Here is a 17,652-nt window from a genome sequence, read left to right as displayed (position 1 = left end):
GAGTGGTGCTAGCAAGGTTTGCACTATGACCGTAACAGCTACGTCCCATCGGACCGTTTCAACGTAGCCGCTTACGCAATTGCACCGTGCTTCATGTAGTTTTGACCCGGCTATTTCTCGAGTTTTTATTTCTCGAAAAACAATGCTTAGATTTCTCGCATTACTTCATCATATAGTTGAAACATAATCCAAAGGCGAGACTTTTAGAATATCTGATCTCTTGTTACTTTTTTCCAGTGAAAGAAATTCATCTAAAAGCGTCGATGACCCCAAATGAATTAAAGAAAAATATTTGGTTTCGCTTGTTCCCTCTTTTATATAGAAACAGACAATTCCTCGTGACACTCTTATTGTTAGTAATAGTTCATTACATAGATAATGAACTTGTGATAGGTAGAACCTTACAAAAAACTGTTGCACGTTGAAGATAACAAAACAGTGGCAAATGAATTTGAAAAAAAAAAATGTAGTGACGAAGGATACAGTAGTAGCGTCCGCCGATGTAGTACCTAATCCATTCATAAAGAAGAGACCAACGAACAAAATTTCAAAAAATTCTTCAGAAAGGACATGAGAACATGAGGAGCGGTACCTACGAATATCCCCTGGTAAAAAGCTATAAAACAAATAAAATACCGCTGTTTTGTGAGCAGTCAACAAACCAGTACGGTGCGTAGAACCTGCACATTACGAAATAGTTGATTAAAAAGGATAAAAGACATAATGCACAACATCCTCAGATTGTTCATGCCTCGACAAGTCTTGCCAGCCGTGACGAGATTTCGCGCTGCGACGCAACCGCCGAAACAAAGTCAGCTCTCCTATTGTGTTTTAGTGTCTTGTAAGGTCCCAGTGGCTAACATTTATAGTTCTCTTGCACGCTGTACCGTAAGTCAAAACTTTTTTTGCGGACTGCCTTCTGATTTCACATTGGAATTAGCAGGTACAGAAAGCAGAGGCGAGATGGACCCTTAGAACTGTAAAATAAATGAGTGATTAGGTGGAAGGGAGAGAGTACCTAAAAGTTTTTGGGTTTCAGGCAGAATTGCAGTCTATCCCAAAATTCAAAATTTCCAAAGTTTTCGTTTCTAGGACGATTTATTTATTTACAGAATTCGATGGTTTAAACATTCCAAGTTTATTTGTACCCAGTACGAAGACTGTTCTTGTTTCGTTAGCTAATTAATGCAATGTTAACTTGTTAATCCTTTGTACTAATGCCTAATCCATACCCATTGCTGTTCCTCTGCTTTAGGAAGTTTCGATGTCAACAAACAATGAAGCACACAGGTTTAGTGGTGACTGACACACAACTTGATGAAGTTGTTATTCGCAATTATGTGCTAGAATTTATATCCAGTAGGGAGGTAAGCGCTGCAAAATTTTCATTTGTGAAGAAATATCTTTTCTGTTGTTCTCATATAAGATAGAGGGCGAATGTTGTCATGCGCTTACACAAGTTGGAGAAGCCGCTTTTCGATTCGAAGGGAGTGGTGCATTCGATGAAGCGTACATTAAAAATCAGAGGTGGGTTCCAGGTTCAAATCTGACTGTCGAGAAAAATGCTGCTATATTTTTTTTTTTACTTTAACAGCTATAAGCGGCGAGCTAATCACCGACCGTGGGTCCATTGTCTTCTATTCTCTACTGATTCTATCATACTTGAATAAAAAACAAGGTTTCAGACGGAGATGTGAGCGTCCTCTATCATTCGGTGATACAATCGAGTGGTACGACTTAGATATAGCAAACAGGATGATTTCTAGATTCCATAGAGCTCCACCATTATTCACGAATCGCATATACGATGGAAGATCACAGGCAAGTTTTTGTTTGAGCAGTAATAACGATTTCCTCTTTGTTATTTTCCTCCATTCCTTTTCCTCTTTGTTTTTTTTTCCTCCATTCCTTTTTCTCTGATCAAAATTACTATAGTCGGGTCAAAACGACATGAAGCTCTTTACAGTTGTGTAACCAGTTGCACTCGAATCGGTGCGGCGCTGCGTCGTGGTTGAAGTCGAGGTGAGACCATTGCTAGCACCACTCATCGTGGCAGTTCCTGATAGTCCCACCTCGATCCCATCCGCTCTACTCAGTTGCACCGCTTCGAACACAAACAATTACGTAATTGCACCAAACTTCACGTCGTTTTGACCCGAGTATACCAGATGATCGTACCCGGGGTGAAAAACCAACCAGACCCTATCGGTTCGATAAATTGGCACCACACTTGTCTCGAGGGAAAAAGTGTTGACCTAATATAATTACTGACCCGTACGTTGTATAGAGTGCATTCATTGACCTCAAACTTTCGAACGCATTACCACATCCTAAACAGAAGCATGAACGCCAAGTACTATGCTTTTTATCTTTACCAACTTGTTGCGAGTAGTAGAACAACAGTACTACGCAACGCATCTGCGATTATGCAAGTTGGTAAATTTCGGACGATTATTTTAGCTATATTTGCTGGATTGCGATTGGACAACGACGGAGTTGCCCAAATTCTATTGCGTAACGAGTTACATCTTAGTGGGTAAGGATGCAAAGAAGATTGTTTCTCACGCCTTTTTTTTCTGTACTATTAATCGGAATTGAACGTGTTCACATTTATAGTCGTGAACTACACCCATAACTCTGTCAATTAGTGCTGATTCCAACGCCGTCAATTTCGTAGTGCGCTGCCAGCATGAGTCTCGAAAAAATTCTAGAAAAAAGATAAGAAATAAGAAAAACACGACGAAAACATAGAGAAATCCAATACAAGACATCAAACTCCTTATTGAACGGTGGGAGGATGTTGTTGGGAACGACGGGAGGTACAACAATTCAGAGCGTGTTAATTTGTTGTCGGTTCTTTGTTTTGAAAAAAAGGGTAGAAATGAACTTTTTTCAACCCACGACAATTGTTCGACAGGATCCATCTTTGAGATTTGAAAATCCTCCGTTCCCGAGCGAGAAGACTAACAACGTTCGGTACATTGAAGCATTGCTCCTTCTCTATACGCAGTGTCAATCTCGGCCTCATTAGTCTTATAGCCTCAGTTAAATACAAAACAAGTGGTGTCGAAAATTTTCCGTTATGCTTCGTTATGTTATTAGTGGGCATAACACTTTAATGGTCCGGAAAAAAGAATCAGCAAAATAAAAATATGGGGCATTATTTCGTGCAGAGAGGGGAATTTTCTGTCAAGTGATCCATAGCTCTTAGTCAACACTTCATCTTCGTGTGCATTTTAAATTTAAGAAAAGACGATTATTTATTCCTCAACCTAAACAGTTGCTCTATCAGTTTCTTGTGTTCATTCTTTGTTACCTAAATGATATTCCTCATTATTTTGGTACAAACGTAACATTTAGATCTAATATTCAAGGTCGCCGTTTCAGGTGCTTGTGGTTGGCGTCGTCTCTCCAAGCAACAGATTTCATTTCTGGTCGCCGTATTTCCCCAACATACAGATAGGTACACTTTTTCATTTGTTCACGGCACATATCGATTTTTTTTCTTGTTTTTGTTTTTCTTGTTGTTGTTGTTTGTTGTTGTTTGTTTTTCTGCAGAAGACTAAAAAAAGGCGTGACATTTTTAAGTTGTGCATAGTTTTTAGATAGTGTGTCAGCGAGCGAAGTTCTTCCCAATGTGCCTGTGTCTGCATGGTTGAATATTGCTATTGATGCTGACAGAAAGCTGTGTATAGAATTTGACTCATTTGAACAAGTCGAGTGTGAGACAAATATTGTCGCGAATGCAGTGAGTAGTTGCTTAATTTTACGTCAGTGAAAGTCCTGGAGGTGCTGATAAGTTTGCCGTTGCACAGCGATATTCGCAATCGCTTCATATTTAATTCAAACAGGAACGCAATTAAAAAAAAAACCAGCGGTCCATTATATTATAGAGGTTAATGCGAGTAGGACATTTTTCGAGTAGGACGAGTAGTGAAAGTGGAGGTGCTGATGAGTTTTTCGTTGCGCTTCTTTAATTTCAACTTTGACGAACTTATAAGGGAGCTAACAGTGCTTTTTTTTAGCATTAATGTTTTTTCCTTGTTTTTATTCTCGCTTGAGGTTTGTTCAATGAATAATGGTTTCACGAAAATGTCACAGCCACGTGAGGTCAACTGTTTAGTATTTAGGAAAATGAAAAAGTAAAGAAAATTAGCATTAAATGCAAATATTCAGGTAGCTGTTGTTATTGTTAGTGTCATTAGTATTGGAATATTGTTCAGCCGTGGAATCGCACTCAATCTAAATACTTGACCGTACCTATTCTTGATAGTGATGATGGGGTAGAGAACCAAATAGTTGAACCAGAGACCATCAATCGCAAAGGAGGATGGAAGCAGGTATTTATATCATAGCAAACACGAAAGCTTCTTACATAGCTTGGCCCTGGCTACTTACACTGTTAGTTCTCTCTAAAAGAGCGCTGTTGCAATCGCGAATTGCAATTTCTCATTTTGTGTCTCTACATCCTGATGCTATCTTTCTCTCGTCGGCACAAACATTTTTTTGTTCGTTGTCGTCAACTTACCTCGCCAAGCTTATATGCCCTTTTTGAGTCCATACAGGAGACGAATTTCTCGACTTATACGTGGTGCTAATATCATTATTTCTTTTGGACACTGGTTAATTGTAGCTGCTTCATACAGTTCGCAACGCAACGCAAATAGCTAAGTATACTTGGTTTCTGCAGGAACTCCATAATTATGAAGGAATTTGTACTGGAGAAAGGCTGATATACTGCAGAAAACTACCGTCGTACGAAATTGTTGTTGCACTGATCAAGAATAGAAAGGATTGTGTTCCTCTAGAAACAGGTAATACACCCCCCTTACTTTGTTTGTTAAAAATTGTGACGTCATACCCTCAAAAGGTCTGTGGCAGTAAAATGTTATTTGAAAGTGTGACAGATTGTTCCATTTTCATTTTTTGATTCATGTTCACTTTTCTTTTCCTGGATCTCAGTTAAATAGATGACAACAGTGAGCGTGTATGGGATATGATAGGATATATATGACATCACACGCATTTTGAAAGTCAAAGTGAATGATGGATGGGCGAAATGACGCTTAAGTGGTTCAAAGTGTAGCATCCTAGCGGCAACCGCCCATTTTAATGATAATCTTTTCTGAGATAAAAGTCAGAGATGAATGATCCAAGTAAGGTGAGGTAGTAATAAGAAATCAAATGCATTTTTAGTTGTAAAGTATGAGCGATTTTAATCAATAGTGAAGATAGAAAAGACAGCATGAAATGGCATTTTACGATACTTTTTTTTCAATTTCCTGACGACTTTATCAAGAGAAAGAAATGGCGTGGAACATATATCCACAAACCGAAACGTGAAAATCCGTTTGTGAAAAATTTTCACGATTGTTCAGTATCATTGCAGGCTTTCAGGTGTTAGTTGCGAATTCAGTGCTGTCTGGAACGAGTACGAGAAAAGGTTCATAGTCCAGCACTACAAAACAAAGGGACGGGTCCTTCGTCTTGGCGCGAACGGCTTGGCGAGTTGCTATGTTTTGGTTCACATTCTTTCTTCATCACATTTCCTAACACTGCTATTCATTTCTAAGGTGAAAACATCTGTGAAAGCAATTGAGGACTACCCATCTGTATTTAACAGTGATGATCTTGGATTGATAGATGATCCGAGTGGTATTCTTTCCCTTCTTCACTTCTCGCCATATCGACACAGCTCGGTTGTGGTAATGTTCGCATCCTTAAGTATTTCTTTTGATGTTAACATAGGCCATCATCTGTAGTTTTAGGTAACGTTACATGACAGTCCCTCTTTGACAACCCGCTTCCGCTTTCGCATTGTTGACGTTCAGCCAGATAAAGCACCGAAACTCAAAAAATTTGTTGAGGAAAACGAGGTTTGTATCGACTCGACTTGATCTTTTCTATACTCTATTATCACAAGATTTTTTTAATCTTATCTTCATTCCAAATTTGGGTTTGATTTCTCAAACCCGTTGAACAATAAGCACATCATTGAAAAGACTGACATTCTTCGCGAGTAAATCGCTCATCTACAAAAAAGAAAAAACTAACTGCATTGTGTACTCCTTCGATCGATAATAGGTAGCTCTCAACCGATAAGCTTTGAACACACGTCAGAACTAAGAAAACCGAGAACGAGTTTTTTCCCCCAAGGGTTCGCTCAGAACAAAGTTGTGAACAAGCTCTAAAGACATTGCCAACCTCTCAAAGTCTGTGCATAAGTTCGTTTTCAGCAACTGTTTTGTTGCTGAAACCGAACTTATGCAAAGGCCTTGAACGTGCTTACCTTACAAACTTTATTTCGGAATATCAGCGACTGCTCTACACCTGGTCAAAAAAAAATTGTTATATTATATCATAAATTCAAGAAAGGAAGTAGCTGAATTCAATGAAGTAATTATTCTCGAATAATTCCTTATTTGTTAGATGTAGAGTTTGGCGATCTGTTCAATTTTTCTCTTTTCAGATTCGTGTTGATGACGGGGAAGGAATAGTGATAGACGCGTTTACAATTTATTCAAAAGATCACGGAAGCGTGTTTTTCTAGTGAGTTCGTTCTCTAGCTACAAATTAGGACCTTTGAGGAATTTGTAGTTCTCTATGAACGTTTTACACTAGGGGTTTTAAATTACACGTTTTTGCATTAAGAATATTCAGTTCATTCAAACAGCTTCAGAATGGCGGTTTGCGTTTCTCACCCCTGCAGCTGTCATGAACAGGTTTCGGATGAAGTGCGACGTGCGAAAATGTTGCCAGATCTACTGCAGTTGCTAATTACTCTCCGGACATGCCTCGTCCATGTCATAGCCTGTCGCATCCCGGTGGCAGGTCTGCACGGCATAGCAAGAAAAATAGTAAAATGGCTTGAAGGTGCAAGTTGGGGATGGGAAGATGGAAGATGGAAGATTGATACTTGGATGGGAAGATTCGTGGCGGCGGTCGGAATGAGAAACGCAAATCCCTACCAAATATTATATTATATTATTGAATACTCTACCTTATTTATCTGTTCAAACATCATCGTTCCGTGGTTGCTATCTTAAAAAGTTGCATTTTCAGCGTTCCTGATAATCTTCGCACTGCTCTTTCACCTGGCAAAGCGGTCAAATTTTCGGCTCGATATCAGCGTCAAGACGAGGTTCCAATTTACAGATTTCAACTGTGTTGGATTACTTTACCACTCTTTCAAAGTATCGGCATATCTCTCTTCTTATTTGGCCGGTTATTGCATTTTCAGTCTCGTGGAGCAATCGCCAAGTTGCTATGTGCTCTTTTGCAATAGTTCTCGTCGTTCTCCTTGGTCAACTTATTTTGCTTTACTCTTCTAATGCAGCGGAGTCAATTGACGTGCTGTCAACTGAACCAAAAGTCGCGTTATGTTAATTAGATTTAGAAAGGTTTTGGAACATGGATACGTTTCGACATACTGATAGCTTTGTAAGGGTACATTAGGCTGGATACTTATTTTATGAGTCAATCCATTAGAGACAAAGGGACAATACTCCTAATTGCCTTGCGTTTCATTACAGGCAGAAGGTCGTTTTTAGATCAAGCTTTGCTCCTCCTACCCACTGATTGTAAAGGCACCAGATTTCCTCTCTCTTACTTGGGTTACTCAAATGACTGATATTTGTGGCAAAGTTGAACATCAGTAGTATTGGCGAATGTTCCGGAATTGTGATAACCACTATGTTTTCAAATAAAATTTCCAGAAATTCGTCGTTACACACGTCTTTGCTCGGGCCCATGAAGTGCCTTCTGTTGAAAGGCAACTACTTCGTCTACCTTACGAACAACAGGTGATGTCTTCTCTTCTGTAATTTTTTTTAACGATTCAAAAACTGGTAACATTGCAAAACAACGTGTATATTTGGTACCTCACGCACATTTCAAATTCCTTAAGAATTTCGTTGTGCACTGAAATTTCTTTGGGTTTATTTTCTCCATTACAAGCTTTCCTTAGTTACTGTCAAGAAGCTACGCGACATTATCGAGTCACAACAGTACTTGATCTTAGAGTTTGTTTTCAGAGACTCTTCAGGGTTTCTGCAAAGAAATGTAGGAGAAAAGAACTAGACTGTCTTCTTGAAAACGAAGAATTTGGGCTTCTCGACGTGGGCAGACACACCTATCTAACCAAGAACAATTCACAGAGGTTTGTCATGAAAATTTAGTCTTATAGGTAGGTATACATAATTAGTATCTCCTCAACCTTTCATTTAAGAACGGTATGGGTGATGAGGTCTATACCGGATGTAGACGAGACATTCCGTCCTTCTCGTACTCCGTTTGTTGTCGTTTGGGTTGGAGACCATGAGCCGCCGTGTAAGAACACTGAGGTACGATTGGCTTCAGCCGACATGCACCACTTCTATATAATGGAAGAGCGCTTTCGGAAGTGATGCAGTTGGCGAGGTATTTACATTGCGACTATGGAATTTGTTATATATTCATGGCGCAGAAGTAAGGGATAGAAGAGGAGATAGGTCGTTTTTATCTTCACCCATCTTTATCCCAACCCTCTTCTAAAGAGTAAAAAATGGTTTCTGATATGAATCAAAAACAGAACGAAAATCACTAACAAATTAACGCAAACGCGAATTTTCCCTTCCTTATTTTCAGATAATGTAATCGGATGTGTTTTTATCCACCTTTTTCTTTTTTGTTAGTTTTTTTTTCAAGGAACATATGCTGGTCGATCATAAATTTTCCTTATCTTCATATAGTCTTAAAGTAGTGAAAGGAACTATCCGACAGTATCTAGGCTGACTCTCATATTTTGGTCTTCTACAATTTTTTTCGTCAAAATTTAGGCTGTGAGAATTTAATTAAGAAAAATGCACATCTGTTCGATTAAGGGATTTTTTTTCAAATATTGTACCAGTTGAGTAATCTCTAGTCGGAAATGTTTAGCAGTTTCTCTCTCGATATCGATTGCAACAATTTACTTTGAGTGGACGATGCAGAACTAAATCCCTTTTTACTGTTGAGTTATAAGCCACTTTTTTCAGAATTAAAAATATTTCGTTTTTAGGAAATACAACCTGATGTAGAGCAGGCGGGAGATCAGAGTACCCTCGAAAAAATTAGCGTTATTAACGCCGAGGATGCACTGACAGCAGCCATGGAACGAATGGGAGTATTGACTGAAGTAAATTTGTTCCCATACCTTGACATTTACAGCTTACATGCGGTTTTTTGTGTATACTAAAAATGCATTATGGAGAAATTAATTGTAACCTTTGTTTTTAGAGAAAACCACATGATGTTGAGTGCACTGATGAGGACTGTGTACCTGGATGCCCAATAATGGAGATGATTATGTTGACGATCGAAACGGTAATATTTCACCTAGTGTTTTATTTAAACGTCTTCTTCGAATACTCGAAAGAAGCAGCTCCCCAAAAATATCGAACATTGCGAATATTTTGCATGGACCAAACATTCATCTACATTAATAGCTCTAAGAATAAGGAACTGAAGCACTGCAGCCGTGAGGATGTACGGGATCCCCGAGAACTGAATGTTCGAATGTTTGGAAAAACAAGTTACGTGAATCTCGTAAATACTTGAGTAATATTTGCGATGAAACCAGAAGCAAACCAGGTCAGTAGTTAAGGTGACTATCATTCCAAGCATAAATGAAATTATAGTGGAGTCAAAACGACTTGAAGCACGGTCCAGTAGCGTAGATGGGTGCACTCGAAGCGATGCGGAGGAGCGTAGCGGTTAGGATCGAGTGAGAACCTCTGCTAGCACCATCCAGCCCTGTAGATCGCGATGGTCCCATCTTTGTTTCAACCGCTTTCTCTACCGCGCTGTTTCGAGCGCAGGGGCTTACGCAACTACGTCGTGTTTCATGTCGTTTTCACCCGACTATAGCTACGTACAATGTCTCGATAACGTTATCGATTAGTAGAAACAAGAAAATGATCTTGAGGTGTCGATTTCTTGTCAAATCCGTTGGACCTAGTAAAGAACGGGTAAGAACTGTAAACATCACAATTTTCGACTTGATATTAAAATATCCGATATTTTACCCCGAGTTTCGAGTATATTTGACATCGAATACCTAAAAAGAGGACGAATGTTTGGCTTTGATTCAGTATTCGATTGCTCGAACAATCTGAGTGTTTGGCTTTCCTGAGGTTACCCAATTAGGTTATTTGAGTATTACCTGATTCTTCTCAAATTTAATGCTCGGTCTTTAGCTTTCATTATAGACAATTTGAAATAGTTCATCATTCAGGTGCCGCAATTCCTGGAAACACTATCTCAAGAGAATCCCGCGGTGTTTACTAAAATTGTAAACAAAATGTTCAAGTAATTGTTGCAGTATTTGAACTCACTCTGTATCTATTATGTATGTTATTTTCATGTTTACGGTGGAGATTTGTGTTTTCTGATTACCGGTTCACCTGAAGTGTGCTTTATTTAATTCTAATTTAAACTCATTACATTTGTCCTTTTTTTCAATGTTCGGTTTGAAAAAAAAAACTCTTAAAAAAACAAAACGACCTTTTTCATTCCTGGAATTCATTATTACATCTGAAATGTATGAAAATTAACTTTGTGTTGATTGTATTTGACTGGGGAAATTTGAAATCCTTGTCGAACGTGTTCGCTTTATTTGCGGCACCTAACTCTGTACAGAGAAATCGAACCGAATGGATGAACCGCAGCATGGACTTCTCTATTATTCTGATTAATTTAGCTATCAGAAGCTCACCTAATGATAGTGATTTTTTGATTGTTATATTATACTGAGTAGGGGAAATTTGTCCGAATTCCCTCCTTCTTATTAAAATTAAAACTAAAAGGCCGTGGAGCAGTTTTTGTGCTGCTTTACTGTCGGTAGGTACGAGTAGTCTAAATCGTCAAAGGAACTGCCGAATATACTTCTCGTATTTGAAAATGAAAAAAAAGGAAAAAGAAAATGAGTTTCTTGGAATAGCTACGATGATCTCAAGAAACTTGGAACTTCGCCATAATTCAGAGAAAGAATGAAAGATGAATTAACAGAAAATAAAGAGAATTTGCATGTATGCGATAAACAAACGGTGGAACGACATCGAAGCACATAGTCCACGGCCGGAGCAGACATAGAAATAGAATTTACTGGTAAAATGTCATGCGAAAATGAATTAGTTTAGCACACTTTCATAGTCGGTTGAAACTAATGGGAAAACACCTAGGCTTCAAGCGATGATTTCAAATGTCTGAATTAAGTAGGTAGAACTGCATGACGATGAAAAAACTCCTGAACCTTCTAGGATAATCTATAGATTCCGTAATTTCACTTTAATATTCTATCTTCTTTCTCACTTTTGTTTTTTTAAATTAGCTCTGCTAAAGAAAGTGTTTCCATCTAGTTAGTAATACTTTCTGTTGCTACTGTAAATAGCAGCAGAAATGTACTTGGTTTCGCTGATTTATCTTACTGAACTGTTGTAGAAAATCACGGCGAGAATACTCATTACAAGAGCACAACAAGTCTTTGCTGCATTAATGAGAGCTTAAGTACAATAAATAATACAGTAAACAATAAATATTTATTACCCTCATAACACAAAAAAAACGTAGAACAACGGAAACCGTATCACTGAGAAGATAAATAAGCGGAGACATTGTCTCCTAATCACAACAAACCACCAGCAAATGCAACAAAGACTATACTGATGGTTTCAAAAATCACTACGATGAGCTAGTTACAGTTACAGTTCGGAATGTTCTTCTTCCACTTTCGTCTCTTCAGTCGTTTTTTCTTCTTCTGCTGGTTGCTCCTCTTCATCCTCCTCGATTGTCGGCTCAGCTTCAACAGTGGCGTCCATTGCAACGTCAAGAGACTGTCGAAGTACCGACTCAATACGTTCGGCAAATCCAACCTATAAATGTAACTATTGAAACATAATGAAATGAATTTTCCCCGTCAATGAAAGTACAGACCTGGTCTTGGAGAGCGAATCCAGATCGCAGAGTGGCAGTCTCGAAAAGAAGGGTAGCCGTGTCCTTTGCTTTTTGGTCATCTCTATCGGCCACAACACGTCTCAGCAACTCTTTGACCACGGGATGACGGGGATTCACTTCGAACGTTTTCTTCTGATTTGCGTAAAACTCTTGCGTGGGATCCTTTGCCTTAGTGTACGCTTGACTCTTCATGATTCGTTCCATGTTACCAGACCAACCGTAGCTGGATGCGACTAGAGCAGATGGCGATTTCACAAGTCGTTGCGACACAACAGCTTTTTCAATTTTATCCTAAAAAAGGGCCAAATCTTCGTTTAGAACTTCGTTTGAAAAGAAAAGTCATTATGCATACCTTGAGTGCTGTTTCTTTCAACCAAGATGTCAAGGGTTCGAACTCCTTCTCCAACTCCTTGTATGCCTCTTTTGCTTTGTCGGAATCGTCGATGCTAACACCCTCCTAAAATCGTACTCTACTCACAAAGAAATCGGAGTGGCAATCAAGTTATGACACCTCACAAACTGGTTTCTTGGCAAAAGAAAAACGTACCTTTGCCACATTCTGGAACTTCTTTCCGTCGAATTCTGGCATTGCCTGGATACAATACTCGTCGACAGCCTCAGTCAAGTAAAGGACCTGGAATTATACCTAATTAACTCTAGACCTTAAATTTTAGCTGACTGCTGTCTCTTATGCGTTTATGATTTCTTTTTTTTTTGCTTTCAGACTTGAAATTGATTGCTTTCAACATTTTGCTGTTGCAGCGATATGGATCAAAAATCCGCAAACTGAACAGTCCAACATAAACCTACCGAATAAATCTACTCAAAAATCTTACCTCATATCCTTTAGCAATGAGACGTTCCACGAATGGAGAGGTTTCCACCTCTTTGCGAGACATTCCAGCCATATAATAGATCTTATCTTGTTTATCTTTCATCCGCTCCACATAGTCTGCGAGGGAAGTAAGCTTCTCTTTGTCAGCAGAAGAAGAGAACCTAAAAGAAGTGTGAGATGATCCTCAGCAAATCTAGCATTGCTCAACTCAATGACAAACCTCAATAGTTTGGCGAGACGAATACGGTTGCTGGGATCTTCCATGATACCAAGTTTGATATTGGTGCTAAATTCTTTCCAGAAGTCATCGAATTCCTGTCCTTCAAGCTTTTTAAGCATATCCAAGACTTTTCGTACAAGTTTCTTCTTGATAACTTTCAAAAGCTTATGCTGCTGAAGATTTTCACGAGAAACGTTTAGAGGAAGATCATCAGAGTCCACGATACCACGGATAAATGCGAGGTACTTGGGGAGCATATCGGCGAAATCGTCAGTGATGAAAACTCGTCGCACGTACAACTTGATGTTCTCTACAACTTTGCCGTAATTCTGGAACAAATCACTCGGCGACTTCTTTGGCACATACAGGATGGAACGGAATGATACTTCTCCCTCAGCGGTAAAGTGGACATGCGTGAGTGGCTTCTCGGAATCTTTCGTGATGCTCTTGTAGAATTCATCGTACTCCTCAGGCTCAACCTGGCTCGGTTTCCTCATCCATATCGGTTTCACGTTGTTGACACGCTCCCAATCCCATGTGGTTTTCTCCACCTTTTTAGTCTTTTGCTCTTCTTTCTCCTCCTCTACGGTACCATCCTCTTTAGCTTCTTTGGGTTGTTCTTCGACTGGCTCATCAACCATCTCAGTCTTCGACTGCCAAAGGTAGATATTGAAATTGATGAATTGAGAGTACTTGTGAACAAGGTTTTTCAGGGTATCGGGCTCCAAGAAATCCAAAGCTTCTTCTTTCATGTGCAATGTTATCTGAGTTCCACGTTTTAGGGTCGGTCCACGAGGATCCTTTATAATGGAGAAACTGCCGGAGTCCGATTCCCAAATGTACTGTTCGCCATCATTGCTTTTTGAAGTGACGACCACTCGATCAGCAACAAGGAATGCGGAGTAAAAACCAACTCCAAATTGTCCAATCAGATCCTGAGATAGAAGTTGTTCATTTGAGAAGAAAGAGAAAAATGAAGTGATCATAAGATCGTCACCTGCTGAACCTCAGCGGAGGTTGAGGTGTCCATTAGCTTCGATAGGAATTCTGCGGTACCAGAACGAGCAATTGTACCAAGATTATTCAAAAGCTCATCTTTTGTCATTCCTATTCCAGAGTCTGTTATATGAAGTAGTTTGTTCTCGCGATCAGCCTGATTAAGCGGTCATTTCGAATGATTTTTGAATGTCCGACAACTAATGAATGAACGTTACCTTGATTCTCACGCTTAGGTCCTCGTTGGCTTGAAGTGCACTAGGATCAGTTAGAGAGACCAGTCGAATCTTGTCTAGGGCGTCAGCAGCATTGGAGATCAATTCACGAAGGAAAATTTCTTTGTTACGATACAATGAATTGATTATCAGCTTCATCATTCGATTGACCTGAGAACAGAGTTATTGGCAAGCATGGTAATGCTCAAATCCCATGTCATGATTAGTTATTTCTTCTGCGCCTTCAAAAACCATGGGCTAGAAAATGTTCTTCAAATGCTGTAAGAAGAAATGAATTGTTTTGAGTGCAAACCAACTTCAGCCTGGAATTCGTGTTTCTCTGCTTTCGCTCGCATTTCCTTTACTTGTGCAGGAGAAAGACCATCAATCTTGATTGTATCACCATCACTAAAAGTAATAATGTTAGAACAGCGTTTTTGGGCATAAACCTACATTTAATTATACACCAGACGATAACACCTGTCTCTGTCTCTTCGGACTTTCTAAGTTTCTAAGTAATAAACTAGTTTTGCTAAACTTTGAATGTGCCGGAGAACTTCGTAAAATATCATTTAAGAAACTCTTCTCAATGTTTCCAAAAGAATTTGGCTTGGACCGTGCGGAAAGTCACGACGCAACATATTTTCGGCCGTCCACTTGTAGTTGAGTACAGTATCTATGAAGCACAAAAATACATGTACACTCGGTGTAAAACGTTTTTCCTATTGCTTTTTCCTCATTTTTTATTTTCATAAAATGTTGCTCAGGTAGGATCTAATAGCTTTGTAAATGTTCTTTTCCATTAGTATTGTGGTTTCTATTGCTTTTAGGGCTTCTCTGAAATATTTTTTTTAGGAATTTAATTTCTGACCTTTTTCAAGAACTTGTGCACGATTAGAATCCTTCATTGTCGTAATACTGAGAAAAAAAACTTTTTTCTTAAATTCAATAGCTCCTTCGGATTTCAGTTTGTAGAAATTGGACTTGCGACAATTGAACAAGTGCATTTGCAGGAACAGGAATTCAATCCTTACAAACCAAAATCTTATAGGCTCTTTAATCCTACTGGCTCAAATATTGCATGAAAACAGAATGAAGACTATGAAAATAAAAGGAAAAGAGCCTGTTCTGCTCTTTACAGAGGAGTAATGCATGCTTTCACGAAGTCTACAGCGGCTCATTCCGATACAGTATGTTTTACACCGCCGATAAAAACCATTTTATATGCGTATAGTCATGGAAAAAATCGTGCATCGTCTAGAAAGCACAAGCTAGAAAATGTCATGCTTTTTTAAAATGTAAATGATGGCTTCATATGCAATATAGTTCCTTTGAATCCACATAATATAATAAAGCCAGTGATTACTCCATATTAAATTTCTTCAAATTGGTCATGCTAGAATGGCCGAAAATACCCCATATCATCTTTTATAATAACGTGTAACTTTAATATCTTATTCATTTCCAATGAGTTCTTTTATTTCAATTCGGCATCACTGCTTACAAACCTAAGCGAGGTGGGAGGGGACTCTGATGGGTTGTACTAACCAAACAGTGAACGTTGACCAAACGACCTCATACGACCTGGCACAGCAAATAAGCACACTCACAAGTCGACGGAAATTGACTCAACCTATTTAGTGCCGCAGCTTCAAACGCAGATCTCTAGTTGGACTTTGTAATGGAAAGATCACGAGATTCATTATGAAAGCAACTGAACTACACGCATCTAACAACTGTACTATTCATTATTTAGAATTGACTCATCGTATTACCAGTAATAATGATAGTGAAGCTATTCATGTATGTAAGTCTGATCAATTATAAATCCCGAAATACCATAGCCCGCTCTAGCATAAACTGCTATACAGAATCTTTTTTGGCCATAAAGAAAAAAAGAATTCCACTGGTCATTATCGTATCCGTTCACATGCTGGGTTGTAGTTCTTATAAGGTTCTCTCGCAAAGGAAGTTGACCTTGACCCCACTCAACTTTTTCTACTTAACGTTAGTGGATGGTGTATGAAGTCAATTTGTTCCTTTCAAAATCATAAAAAAAAGTGAGAATAGCATCAATTCATATGAAATTAAGACTTTCAAAACGGAATGGGTTCATTCTAGAAAGGGACGGCTTCTACAGTTAAAACACTAAACGCAAAAGCTACCGTTGTGTGAAAAAGTGATGTATTCGTGATCACTGCCCTAGATAACCACTTTATTTGAACTATATCCAAATTTTGATTGCACCTTATGTGTGACGGTATAGAAATTTTGCTATGCCACAAAAGAGATTAAATTCTTTGTTAGCTGTCAACAAATTCCAAACCAATGTAAATAGTGTGTGTGAACTCTCTCTGAACTGCAACGTGCTCTTGTACTTCCAAAAATCGCGTGTCTGGAGTTAAAATGATGAATTTTCTACGCTAAATTTACTCTCTGCGTTTTTCACGACCAATTTATCCCAACATAATTGCATGCCATTTCTGTTCGATGGATTTCGTTGAAAAAGAGGTTGGCAACATTATCTGTATAAATAAAGTACGTAGACCGAAAACAGAACCAGTGTACAAGTACAGGTTTTGAGATAAGAAAGAGAGGCAAATAACACAAACAGGGAGAGTTTGACAGAGAGTAAACAGGTAAAAGCCCCTAGAAGTAGTAGAATTTTGGGAAGTCCTTATATTGCTTAGTATGTACTCAATGTGTTATTAAACTATTGTAATAAACTAACTAAAAATATGGTCATTCTCACCAGGTACTAGAAACGAAGATTCTTCTACCTTAGTTATTTTTTCTATTATGTAAACAAGTAATTTGATAGGAAGAAATGCTGAGACGAGACGACTAATCAATACCTCTAGCCCTACTAGCACTTTACCTTATATAGGTATACCAACAGATCCCAACCCCAACCAGAATGTCCCCAAAATACGATAACAGTGACAAAACATCAGCTCGTTTCTTAGATGGACATGTAGGAACAAAACATGAATCTTCTCTAGAAATTTTGGTAAAATAAAACAAATATATTACCGCTGAGCATCGGAGTCATCTGACGATTTTTTGCTGTCTTTTTCAGGAGTTTCAACATCATCTTCAGCGCTTACATGAGATGGGTAGAATGCTGAAATCAGAGTGGTGGAATATGCGGGAAAGAAAACAGCTTGCACAACGAACATCATGTTACAATTCAATGGATGCATTAGCGTGTTGTTTGTGATGGAAGTACTGCTGAAACGAGAGAACTGTCACTGAATCTCTATGAATTAACGTACCAACAGTGGTGAAAAGCACCAGAAGTGCAATAAGAACCAGACGACTCCGCATAGCTCGACCGACCAAGAGCCCGCTCGGATACAAGAATTAACGTACGCGCGCTGGGCGACGTAGATTAGTGACACGCCCCGCCCCGCCCA

General features: G+C 38.8%; 2 protein-coding genes across 3 annotated transcripts; one reads left to right on the top strand and one right to left on the bottom strand.

The window, feature by feature from the left end:
* Positions 1–723: 723 nt before the first annotated feature.
* RB195_000328 (uncharacterized protein) lies at positions 724–10,330 on the top strand (the record flags this gene model as incomplete). 2 transcript variants are annotated; one of them, XM_064196594.1, is made up of 20 exons in its annotated part: positions 724–811; positions 870–888; positions 1,256–1,367; positions 1,427–1,527; positions 1,686–1,821; positions 3,388–3,463; positions 3,606–3,748; positions 4,224–4,340; positions 4,691–4,814; positions 5,398–5,504; positions 5,574–5,705; positions 5,769–5,876; positions 6,470–6,549; positions 7,063–7,141; positions 7,716–7,802; positions 8,034–8,158; positions 8,228–8,342; positions 9,038–9,154; positions 9,256–9,342; positions 10,253–10,330. In XM_064196594.1, the coding sequence occupies 20 exons, from the start codon at positions 724–726 to the stop codon at positions 10,328–10,330; spliced, it is 2,031 nt and encodes a 676-aa protein (XP_064052475.1). The 2 variants fall into 2 exon arrangements, with proteins under 2 accessions (XP_064052475.1, XP_013299355.2); XM_013443901.2 differs by lacking the exons at positions 724–811; positions 870–888 and adding an exon at positions 1,595–1,621 and having other exon boundaries at positions 1,218–1,367.
* Positions 10,331–11,717: 1,387 nt separating this feature from the next.
* On the bottom strand, positions 11,718–17,563 carry RB195_000327 (uncharacterized protein; the record flags this gene model as incomplete). The annotated part of the gene is made up of 11 exons (XM_064196593.1): positions 11,718–11,888; positions 11,950–12,261; positions 12,323–12,427; positions 12,518–12,604; positions 12,807–12,966; positions 13,026–13,960; positions 14,023–14,178; positions 14,240–14,407; positions 14,554–14,644; positions 17,270–17,360; positions 17,512–17,563. 11 exons carry the CDS (start codon positions 17,561–17,563, stop codon positions 11,718–11,720), a joined length of 2,328 nt encoding a protein of 775 aa, XP_064052474.1.
* Between the last annotated feature and the right edge of the window lie 89 nt (positions 17,564–17,652).

Source organism: Necator americanus, chromosome IV (assembly GCF_031761385.1).
Source record: "Necator americanus strain Aroian chromosome IV, whole genome shotgun sequence".
Lineage (NCBI taxonomy): Eukaryota > Metazoa > Nematoda > Chromadorea > Rhabditida > Ancylostomatidae > Necator > Necator americanus.
This window is presented reverse-complemented; position numbering and strand designations above follow the sequence as displayed.